This window comes from Ischnura elegans, chromosome 8 (genome assembly GCF_921293095.1).
Source record: "Ischnura elegans chromosome 8, ioIscEleg1.1, whole genome shotgun sequence".
Lineage (NCBI taxonomy): Eukaryota > Metazoa > Arthropoda > Insecta > Odonata > Coenagrionidae > Ischnura > Ischnura elegans.
In genome coordinates, this window is record NC_060253.1 from 36581489 (window position 1) to 36593897 (window position 12409).

The following is a 12409-nucleotide window of genomic DNA, read 5'->3' on the forward strand; positions in this document are numbered from 1 at the left end:
GCTTCCGTGAAGACCTTGGCAGTTGGAACTTTTATATTGGCAAGCTACAGTAGCAAGAAGACAAAACTTATGAATGTAGCACCAATAGCTTCAGTATCAAATGAAGATTCCGATTGTTATGAGGTACTGCACCAACGCCGAAATGGCGACAATGGGACGGTGTACATATTTCCGGAGAGAGAAGACAGATGCTGGATTGAAAAAATGGACGTCGTTCACCTTGATCATCAGCCTAACATTCACATGGTTGGAAAGCGCACTAGTTACGTTTTTCATAATGCAGTGAATGGACAGTAAAATATAAAATTACTGCAAAGGAACAAAAATATTTTTCACCTTTTACTATTGCTTTATGTCATTACTTGTTATTTGAGTATGCAGAGGCTACATCTTGTTTGTTTTAGCTATTCATAATTTTTTGACTGTTGATTCAGAGTTGTTAGAAGTTAAATGGCCCTATGTTTTGAGATTGAAACTAGAAGCAATTGGTAATTCCGTCACGGTAATTCCGTGACGTGTTTGTTTTTTGTTGTTATCTAGATATTATTAATTTATAGTTTTGACAAACTGTGCGATCATAAGCAATGTCTCAAACATTCTTCAGAGCCATATAAAAAGTTTTCAAATTCTACTAAGATTCACTGAGTTTGAAGATGTTTGAAATCATTACACCTAACAGGTTGACCTGGGAGTAATTCCATCACACGCACATTTTAGACATATTTAGAAGGTATTTGATGGTTAATTGTGTTCTGTATATGACCATCACCTTCATTAAAGACTTTTGACTATACCGGGAGAGAAGTGTTTCAATTTTTTTTATTATTTTACAATTTTATCGGAATATCCTATTGCACAATTCTCTCTAAAGGTGATTCCGTCACGTGTGGAATTGCCCATACATCATTCCGACGCTGCAATTTGAGAAACCCTATCTACCACTAGCGAAACCGAATTTACTGTTCTTTCAGGCCGTTCTACACGGGGAATGTAATTGCACAATCTGACATGCGCATGACCTATGAAGGCGCAGACAAAATTGCGTCGTGTAAAGTGGTGAATTGTTAATACGCATGGACGTGAGATGGCGAAATAGCCCCTGCTTTAATTTCTTCCGTGCAGTCGCGCAATTTCACGCCAGAATGACAAATTAATGCCGTTATAATCTGCGCAATTTTGTGCTCAGTGTAAAATGACCTTAAAGGAATAGGAGATCATCCCTTGAGAAGAATGGTTCAAAGAATTTTCTTCACATACCACATTTGATTTGGATAATGATCCCATTGTAATTATCTTTTCCCATCGCTCACAGTTCCGTCTCCACTGGGCTCAACTCCCTGGCGGCCACCACGTTCGAGGACTTCGTCAAAGGCGTGCTGCTGCCCAAAAGAGAATTCTCTGAGACAACCTCGGCCACCATTCTCAAGAGCATCGCTTTCGTCTATGGCGCCATCTGCATTGCACTAACGTACGTGGTCGCACAGCTGGGAGCCCTCTTGCAGGTAAACTTAAAAGCAACTGCCGCCAAAATTAAATACGTTTGTCACAATTTTGAGACCTTGTTGAGTACATGGTAAAATTGATTAAAAGTCTTGCCTGGCCCAAGTTTCGCTTTACCTGTAAAGCATTATCGAGGCTGATAAACCAAAGCAACAAAGATCGCCAGAGCTAATTGTAAAGCAACGCATCCACTGAAGACGAAAGTCTCTTAGAATGGAGCCACAAGTGGATGTGTGTGTGAGACGTCGATCTATTTTATCTTCTTCATTATTCGGTCACCACATTTAAATTGTTTCCACAGTTTACTTCTCTACTACCGTCAACGTTCATCACTCACTTCGAAAAAGAAACAAGCTTAATAATTAGCATCTGGTGAAATGTTACTTCTATGCTCGAATTCTCAGGTGGAAGCAGATTTTTACCAAGAATACCCACTTAGCCTTTGTTATTCTATAGACTATTTATTTCTAGATTCGTCCATCACTGATTACTCAACTTCTTAGGTAGCAGAAATCTTTCACTTCAAGCTTTTGCTTTCCTAGAATCATTTTTGCCCTTGATTACTCACTTTTTACGCTCATTGATATTTTAGTTTTGTTTTTTATTGATTTTCAGCTGACTGACCGGACCATTCTCCTTTCCGTGTTTATCAGGGTTTTCTCAAACCCTTCTCTGAATTGACTCCTAAAGCTCTCTCTCTCAATATAATGATTAAAAATTATGGAGACAGTGCACACCCTTGTCTGACACCTTTCCTTGATTTTTCTTCTTCACACTTAGACCCCTCCTAGTCGTAAAGTAGTATCTAAGGAAAGAATTCCATTCAGGCGTATCCTGAATTTCTAGTCCAGAAAATCGTATGCGCAAAATTTTGAGCCATATGATTGAATCCGAAAATTCGTACATAACATCGTGTTAGAATACTAGCCAAAAAAGTCGCATCTCAACCAATAACTTATATAAATAAATAAAAGGAGGGATTTTTTCATCTCAGAGTGTGATATCGCTCGTTCTGTGAAAATTAACCGTATTCCATTCCTGGTGCAACATGAATAATTACGACTATGAAGGAAATTTCTCATCTATAGTAATATTGCGCGTAAAATTACATTCTAGTATTCGAATATCAAATCTAACCATTACTTAATTTGTAATGGAGATTTTCATTGCATTGATTCTTGAATACAAATGAAATTAGAAACTCAGAAATTTCCAACTCACGCATGCAATGCATTTTTATTGAAATTTGATCTCAAGTATACATAAATGGGCATAAGTATTCCTGACTAGTAAATGATATAGAGCAGCGGTCTCCAATTTACTAGGCCACGAGGGTCACATTCCAAGTTCCGAATCGCCCCGCGGGCCGTACAGTAAATTTGCCGATGACTGAAGTATTCGATACCAACGCCTACTGAAGTATACGGTGGCGTATTTCTTATTTACGAACAGTTGAAGGTGACTTTGACGTGCAGTACAGCGCTGCAATGCTCCTAGCGGCGTCTCACAGAGTTAAACGAGCGAGAATCGCGCGCTAATTGAAATGAGTGCGCGGGGCGGATGAAAGATCTTCGCGGGCCGGATCCGGCCCGCGGGCCGTATTTTGGAGACCCCTGATATTGTGCATCGAAACAACACATAACTTAAAATTATTTCAAGAAGTGAAAAATTGCCATTCATTCAATCGTACACACAATAATTTATGACTAGCACTCATTCCATGTCAAACGCCTTTCTTAATTTTTTTACTTCAGATAACGATGAGCCTCTTGTCCATGACTTCGGGGCCGATATTCGGCATTTTCAGCCTGGGCATCTTGGTGCCATGGGCCAATGCTGAGGTAAGAGGGATTCAAAATATAGATTAGGTAGTGAAGGAGACCGCCGGTTTCAACATTATTTATAAGTGGTGTAAAACATAAGCTTGTCTTTCAATGGGAGCATTAATTTCTCTTTTCTCTTTGGTGCTAGCTTTTTTATTTGCCTATTATAGCGCTAATATTAGGTACTCAATTCCTTCTTGCCTAAACTAGCAAACATTACTAAATAACAAAAAATCTGATAAGATAAATATTGCCTATTTATTTTGCGTCTTACCTCTCACAAATTTTGATGAAGGAATAGTAGGGGAGGGTCATTGGCAGCCAAGTACTTCACGAAATTACATTTCTCATCTACTGAAATGTAAGCATATTTAGAATGTGAATGCCCCGCAGGTAAAATGTTGCCATTATTGTCACGGTAGCCTTGACATACCTGACTTAGGTACCATTGTGCATTGAAGATAGGAAGTGTTTAAGAAAATGGTCCACAGCAGGGGCGCAGCTAGGAATTAGGGCAAAGGGGGGGTTTCAGGCGCACCTAATACTGGGGTGTCTGGGGTGTGGCATACTTGCTAGGGTAAGCGGGAGGTGCGGGGGGCCTCCACCAGAAATAAATTTAAGATAAATGGTTCAAAATGTTGAGTTTTACGGCCTTCTGAGGGAAATATTGTTAATCCTCACACTATTCTATAAGAAATACTAATCCAAGTAAGTAAAATAGTTTTAACTTAAAAATTTCTCTGAGCTCTGGGTTTTTTTTATCCCCCAAACCCCCCCCCCCTCGCTGCGACACTGGTCCACAGTAATATGATACTTAATTTATTTACAGTGCGATAGTGTTCATTGGTACTATTCACCAGAAGACTGTTTTTTTTCCTTTAAAATGAATGCCTTATTTTGTTTTCAACATATAATATTCAATTATTTAATTTCAAACTTTGATGTATTTCATTCCTGGTGATGCAAATGATTTTTTACCCGAAACTTCGAAACGAAGGAAAAATGGTTTACATGACAAAATATTAGAAGTGCCCAAATCCTTTTGAAGAAAATGTGGCCCAGAGATCATTAAACAAGGTTTTTTTCTTGCTATTCCGTGTATTTTTATACCATGATGACATGCCCGATACAATTGTACTTTGTGCCCCCCAAGGATGAATAGAAGATAGAATAGGGTAGTTTCCTTCATCAAAGAAAACAAAAGGCATTGATGGCGATTCGTTACCCATCATTAGTGTATTCATAATACACAAATTATTTGGTTTTTGAAATACCGGTTTAGACGAATGGCAAGGGTCAAATTTTATCCTCATTTGAAAAAGGCCAGATTGGCGCCCATGCGATTCCACTCCACGTGACGTCACAGGGACCTAGTTTCTACACGAGAGGATAGGAGTTATGCATCGTCAGAGGCTACCAATGCATGCATGAGTCACAGAGCTCAGGGAAACATGTCTTAATAATCACCTATTAAAACTGGCTAAGGTCGGAAAGTTTTCTTCGCTTGATAAGGTATTAATAAACCTTTTTTAAGCCATGCGCTACCAGACAGGAAGGTACTCAGCTACCCGTTAGCATCCTGCATCCTATCAGCGCTCAGAGCCTCGATCAAGGTCACCTACCAGGCGGGAGGGGGAACCAGAAATGCGTTGTACGGACTTTTTCCCTTCATTCCTACTTACGCGTCGCGTTTTCGCGCGCTTGAAATTTTTCACTTTTCATTTGATCGCGAAAAATAGATGTTGTCATTTAAAAATCTAAAAGCGTGAAATACGTACTCCAGGAGTAATAATCTTTCGATTTAGGCAATAAAAAAATAATAGGAAACCACCCTATTATTTCTAATTCGGCACCAGGGTACCTTGGCGGGCGGCATTGCGGGCATGGTGGTGAATGGCGTGGTGGTGGTAGGTGCGACTATCTACGGCTTCCTCGGCAGAATTAAACACCCCACTCTGGAGCTCTCCACGAGCGGGTGCTGCTGCCCAGCGGAGTTCAACGAAACCACCGTCGCCGACATGACGACCGAAAGCTACACGGCGTCACCTGCAGAGGACTCGTAAGTTGTGTGCAAAGAGCTTTAGTATAAGCAATTAAAGCAGTAAAAGTTAGAATTGTAACATTATCATTATTGTATGAACTAGTAAGTCTAGTATAACAGTAAAAGTTAGCTTTGGAACATTATCATTATCCCCAACTTTTATTTAGACGGCCTACGGGAAGCGCGGGAAATGGTCTTCCGATGATAATCTTACAGCAGGGTTTAACACAATTTAACTTCCATATCATGCTGCACACCTTATTTAATGTGCCACTTCAATACCATTTAAAATATTCATACCCTTGGAAAAGCATAAGAATCATTTAAGACGGAATTTTAGTCAATAATTACCAGAAAACAATGTTTTTTCGCTTCCTTCAGTATTCTTATGGCAGAATTCGAGGAACATAAACAATTATGTATATAGTCACACGATCTCAGGCGGTATTGGCTTATCCTTGGGTAAGTTAGGCCATTAAAAAATTAAATCGGAACTTGTACCGGGATTAGGCGACGGGGGGCCGCCAACTAGTACGCCTCTCAACACCCAGGATGTGAAGGCTAAATCATTGTGATCGGTAGAGGGACACAAATTTTGCTACGGGCGCACAGTGCACAGTGGGCGGAAATCGGAAAAAGCCGGACAAAATTACAAAATGGCTTTTTTTGAGTTATAAACTTGAAACTTCGCAGGTATACTCAAACATGATTGAAGATTATTGATATGTACTTCATTTGACATAGATCCTACCCGTTACTGAGATACAGAGGCTCAAACGTGAGCAAATTTCCATAAAAACACCCGTCTTCAATTTTCTCTGAAAATCTTCCAAAGTAAGTGAATGGTGAAGTTATGGGTGGATTCTTGCCGAATAAAAAACCACATAATCTGTTAGCATGGTGTTTTTTCTTTAATGTTCCGTAATCTTAAAGAATACAGCCCATAAATTCTTACCGTGCAGTAACAAAATGGCGGATACTGTTTTTCGACGAAGTTTTACATTTAGGTAGAGTTTCAAATAGGTTTTCGGCAAGGTCGCGCAGAGTAACTTATATAAGAGCATTGTTTGAAGATTTCTTGAGGTCTTCATGCAGTTTCCTTTGAAATAAGTTTGCGTCGCCGGAAATTACATTGATTTTTCGATCGCGCGGCAGGGTTCTTCTCCGCGCGTCGGGAGTTGGATTAGCCGCGCCGCGGTAAGGTTATTGAAGCTGTATGGGTTTTAACGCTCAACATTCACCGTTTTTATGTTTTGCTTCAAGACACCGATTCTCAAATGGTCTATGGTGAAGACAGTGGAGGTTTTTCATGCGATGTACTTGCACGTTTCATCGGAGTTCATTTCGTTATCTTTGGATACTATCGAAGACCATGCTTCTATTAAAAGCGTTCAAACCTCGACAAAGTGAGTTGTTTTCCTGGGACTCATACAAAAAGACCTACCAGAAAGATACCAGCTGAGACCCTTATACCTTCTTCAATCACCGATCCCTGACCCTCAGGATTCTAATTTCGAAAACGGTCGTTTTATGACACCCTGGAGTGGAGCCCTTGGCCGTCTTAACGGAGGTATTTCCATGGGAACGAAAAAATGAACGATTTTTGTGTCGCTATAAAAATTGGCTCGCTGAATCCATAACATTTCCGGAATATGCTTTGCATTACTTTCTCAATACTTCTACGGGAGTTGGTATTTTTGTAAAAATCTATTTCTTTCAAATTTATTGAATAAATACTATTCCACATTTAGCTTTACGTTACAAAATTCATACTTTATTCATACGTACCGACGGATCAATATTGACATAAATAGCGTGAATAAATTATTCTGCGACAACGTTGCGCTTGATAAAGGAAACTTACCCATGCGGGACTCGAACCCGACACTTCTTTGACAGGCGAGCATTTTACCCCGCCGCCACCCAAGTCGGCAAATTGAACAAATAACGAACTGCAAAAAGCGTCATTAAATCTAATGTTTTACTCTTGAGATGAAGAGAATAATGTTCAAAAAGATGGCTAATAATGCAGTGTTCAGTGACTTAAAATTACTAATCATGAACATAGATTACTGATGGCAACTAAATAATCAAAATTTTATGGACGAAAATTATGGATCGGGTGACAATCTCATGTTCTGCACCTACAGTAAGCACTAGAAAGTTGTTGAAGCAGATACGATGAAGACAGGGTAGTTTAGGTAGACAATTCCACGGGAACTTCTAGATATTTTAAAACGTGTATCATACGCTCATTTCTACTTTGACTGTGGTGAAGGAAAGTTAAGTTGTCTTGAGTGCGCAGAATTTGTGAAAGTGATTTTAATTTGCTTGTGGAGCGTAGAAATTTCAAACTTCCACTTGCCTGTAAGTACGTTTTTGAACAAATCCCCGAACATCTTTTTCAAAATAGTTATTTTAATTTATATTATCAATTTTAGCTGAAAACTTTCTTAGCATTCCTTTCCTAACTAAAATAAATGAAAATTTAAATTATCAAATGCCACTGTTTAAATTCCAATCGATACGACATATCAAATATGCATTCAGAAAATCATATGTGGCAGTGCAGCGTACAAAACCAACAGAATATTTATCGATATCAGGTGAACGATATTTTTACATCCCCTAAAAATACCTGACGCTATTGCACCGCAGATTTAGAACCCCATGAATCAGCTGTCCTTCAGTGTGTTGCAAACTAAAAACTATCGTTTTTCTTAATTTCGAAATGACTATACTTCCCTGTAGGATAATAAATTATATGGGTCTTAAGATTAAGAAAAAATTAGGAAAATAAGGTAAGCAATGTAAGCATTTCTTTTCCGTTGATCATGGTCAGTAGTAAGCAGAACTTGATCGTGTAAAATCCAGAGTTGAAATCATTAAGGCCATCCACCTGCCTTTCGATATAGGTAATGTCTTTCTGATTTTGTAACTTCTTTTGTCTCTTTTTTTTCACCTAAAGCCGATGGGATGACAAAAGCGTGTCGGCGTCGGCAGTGGATTTTCCCAGATAATGACATCTGAAATTGTAGAGCCTATATATGAGAAGTGCCTCCGATGCAATTTAAATTCTTTATCAAAAGTTTAGAGATAAATGTAATTAACCAAGAGAAAGTGGAAACTTCAGTCGTCACCTGTAGCGCCTTTGTAACTTGCTGCTTTTTAATCAAACTAAGAGATACAAGGGAACTCATGACTAGGAATTTATCTGAAGCATCCACTTGTTGCCACATTTGCTTATATTGAGAGTGGCCCGAACTTCCATCAAAACCGTACTTAGAGATTAATCTGTAGTTCACCACCCCATTTAAATCTTGAGAGGTGGAAGTGGTGGCTAAGCAGGCTATTGTTCCCAATATGGTGTGGTTCAGTGGTGCTTGAAGGTTTACTTCGCACATGGTCTCAGTTATTTTTATTCCGTCGTTATAAGCTGCCTTTTTTTGCTATCACTATTCTATCATAACTGGGATACAATTCGTGTCCATGGCTCAGAGCTGTCCTACGAAACGACCGATGTTGACGCTTGGTCAAATCAGAGGCAATCATCGATGACAGTGCCTCTTCCACTGTCATCTCAGGGTGGACCTTTTCACTCGTCCTCCACTTTGAAAGAACTCTCTTAGCCCGAGTAGGGGTCGTAGTTGTTACTTCTGCAACTAGGTGAGCTGCTGCAGTGTCTCCCCTCTCTCTCAAACTCACAGATTCCGCGAGAGCAAGCTCAGCAGTAGTAGCAGTAGTTTTTAAAGTTTGAATTTTCTTCTGCGTGATCTAACACATTAGGTGCGACATTTTTTTGGCCGCCCTGGAATGCCTGGCAAATATAATATGAATTTTGTAGCATGAAGCTACAGGGGGAATTTTATTTAGTCAATCAATTTGAGAGCAATAGATTTTTACAAAAATACAATACTCAACCGGCTGTCGTTGAAGTATCGGGAAAGTGATGCATAACAAATTCTGGAAATGTTACAGAGTCAGCGAGCCAACATTTATATCGAGAACTCTCTACCCATTTCTTAAGGTATGGCCATAGAATGCGTTTTGTCAGGAAGTCATTGAGAAATTTCAGAGCATCAGGGCCTTGTCTTAAATTCAGCCTCCGCGATAAATAATGGAGCAAATATTTTTTACCGAGTGAATGATTTTTTTTACCAATTCCAATATTATCTTGTAGATATCAAGTCATGTAATAATGTGAGGTGGCATTTTCTATGGAATGGCGGATGGAGCCTATGTAAAATTTAGAAATAATAAATTTGTCGAACCTATGGTTATCCAATGCCCTAATGCGCACACGGGGAGGAACGCATGGTAAACGTGTAAAGACATGAAAATCAGTATGTCAAAGTAGAACTGAGGGTATGATGCACATTTTAAAAAAGCTAGAAGTTCCCATGGAAATACCTCCGTTAAGACGGCCAAGGGCTCCACTCCAGGGTGTCATAAAACGACCGTTTTCGAAATTAGAATCCTGAGGGTCAGGGATCGGTGATTGAAGAAGGTATAAGGGTCTCAGCTGGTATCTTTCTGGTAGGTCTTTTTGTATGAGTCCCAGGAAAACAACTCACTTTGTCGAGGTTTGAACGCTTTTAATAGAAGCATGGTCTTCGATAGTATCCAAAGATAACGAAATGAACTCCGATGAAACGTGCAAGTACATCGCATGAAAAACCTCCACTGTCTTCACCATAGACCATTTGAGAATCGGTGTCTTGAAGCAAAACATAAAAACGGTGAATGTTGAGCGTTAAAACCCATACAGCTTCAATAACCTTACCGCGGCGCGGCTAATCCAACTCCCGACGCGCGGAGAAGAACCCTGCCGCGCGATCGAAAAATCAATGTAATTTCCGGCGACGCAAACTTATTTCAAAGGAAACTGCATGAAGACCTCAAGAAATCTTCAAACAATGCTCTTATATAAGTTACTCTGCGCGACCTTGCCGAAAACCTATTTGAAACTCTACCTAAATGTAAAACTTCGTCGAAAAACAGTATCCGCCATTTTGTTACTGCACGGTAAGAATTTATGGGCTGTATTCTTTAAGATTACGGAACATTAAAGATAAAACACCATGCTAACAGATTATGTGGTTTTTTATTCGGCAAGAATCCACCCATAACTTCACCATTCACTTACTTTGGAAGATTTTCAGAGAAAATTGAAGACGGGTGTTTTTATGGAAATTTGCTCACGTTTGAGCCTCTGTATCTCAGTAACGGGTAGGATCTATGTCAAATGAAGTACATATCAATAATCTTCAATCATGTTTGAGTATACCTGCGAAGTTTCAAGTTTATAACTCAAAAAAAGCCATTTTGTAATTTTGTCCGGCTTTTTCCGATTTCCGCCCACTGTGCAGTGGGCTGAAATCGAAAAAAGCTGGACAAAAACTCAAAATTGATTTTTTTGAGTGCGGAAATTGAAATTTTGCACTGATGTTATTAATACATCAGTGCATTTTTTGACGCAAACCGTTTTTCATAGGTAAATTTTCAAACAAATTACTTGGCCTCAAAGTTGAACAAATTTCGCAAAAATTGCCCTAATTGTTTTCGAAATTTAGCAAGTTAAAACTAATGCCACACCTACTGTATTGATTCAATAGAAACAAAAATTTGCAATATTATTATGCCGTTTATTATTGTTAATTCTTGGAAGCTTTCACGACTCAGTTGCATTATTTGTGACCGATACGATACAATATGGCGGACCCTGTTTTTCGTCGAAATTTTGTGTTCGTGTAGGATTATAAAAAAAGTATCACCGAGTTACCTCGAGATGTTTACACCACTTATAGAAAAAAATATAGAGTATGATACGAAAAGGAGAATTACGACCACCTGCGGCGCCGAAATTAACAACGATTTTTTCGTCGAAATTAATCAACTGGGCCTGAAATGAAATTCCTTAATTTCCTTAATTTGGCGTCTGGAAAACTCTATCACTGATTTCAACATCCCCTCCCCGTAAAATTTGTCTTTCTATTTGTTAATTGGAACAAGACTTGTGATTTTTCCATATGCAAAAAAGCGGAGGTAAAAAATGTAAATAACTTGATCAATCTTGAACCATCATTACACGAAATCGGGAATTATGTGGCGTGTGGACCTCGCGCTCTTCCTTAATGTTTTAAATGAATGCCTGGAAAACTTATTTACCGAGTCATACTGCACTGCGGCATTGAATTTGTTCTATCGGCCATTCTACCTCAATTCAACTAACTCTGGGCCCTTATCTCATATTAATAATAATCCTTCATCTTTCCCTGACAATAATTTACACATAACATAACTTTATGGTACGGAATTAAGTTATACCAGCAGATTATTAACCCAAATCTTCAGTTTAGCGTATTTATTTCGCCCAGATTTTTTGCATGGAAGAGCTGTTGGGAAAATAAATTCATTGTGATAAAGTACAGTTTATTTTGTCAATGATAATGCCACGGCGAAGTTCAGAGTTTTATATTGGGGGTGGTGGGCTAGCTATCCTCCTGGCGGTTTAGGGGCTATGGAGCACCCCCACTGATCCGGGGAATACCCTTATCAAAGGGGGGTATTCCATTGCCCGTACGTGTTCCTAGAAAATTTGTTTCCTTAAGCCTCTGAAAACAACATTTTTAGTACCATCAAAGACAAAAATTTATTTAAACTTTTGATGTTTTTTTTTATTTTACTTGAATGTACACGATTATTTTTTCGAACAAATTAAGATTTAAGTTGGGAGGGCCAGGCTCCCCCTGGCCACTAAAAACTCCGCCATGATGATGCCGTCACTTGTCTTTTTATAGATTAGAGGCGCCGGCCCTGTTTCGTCTGTCGTACATGTACTACGCGGCCTTGGGATCCCTGACGACAATGATCGTGGGCGCGTTGTGCAGTCGTCTCACCGGAGGACAAGATCTCAACGAGCTGGACTCTATGCTGATTGCGCCTTGCGTCCGTCGCTTCCTCCCGGCCAAGAGACACACTGGGTCAAGTGACACCAAGGATGCTGAGGGACCACTGCTCACCAATGTGAGTCATCCCCCTGAAA

At 39.4% G+C, this 12409-nt stretch overlaps 1 protein-coding gene across 1 annotated transcript in view; it reads left to right on the forward strand.

The window, feature by feature from the left end:
- LOC124164127 (sodium-coupled monocarboxylate transporter 1-like) overlaps positions 1–12409 on the forward strand; it is a 40753-nt gene that overhangs the window by 27226 nt on the left and 1118 nt on the right. Inside the window, exons 11-14 of the mRNA XM_046541310.1 lie at positions 1313–1502; positions 3255–3341; positions 5180–5382; positions 12165–12390. Of these exons, the coding sequence (XP_046397266.1) occupies positions 1313–1502; positions 3255–3341; positions 5180–5382; positions 12165–12390 (706 nt within the window). The remainder of the gene's footprint in view (positions 1–1312; positions 1503–3254; positions 3342–5179; positions 5383–12164; positions 12391–12409) is intronic.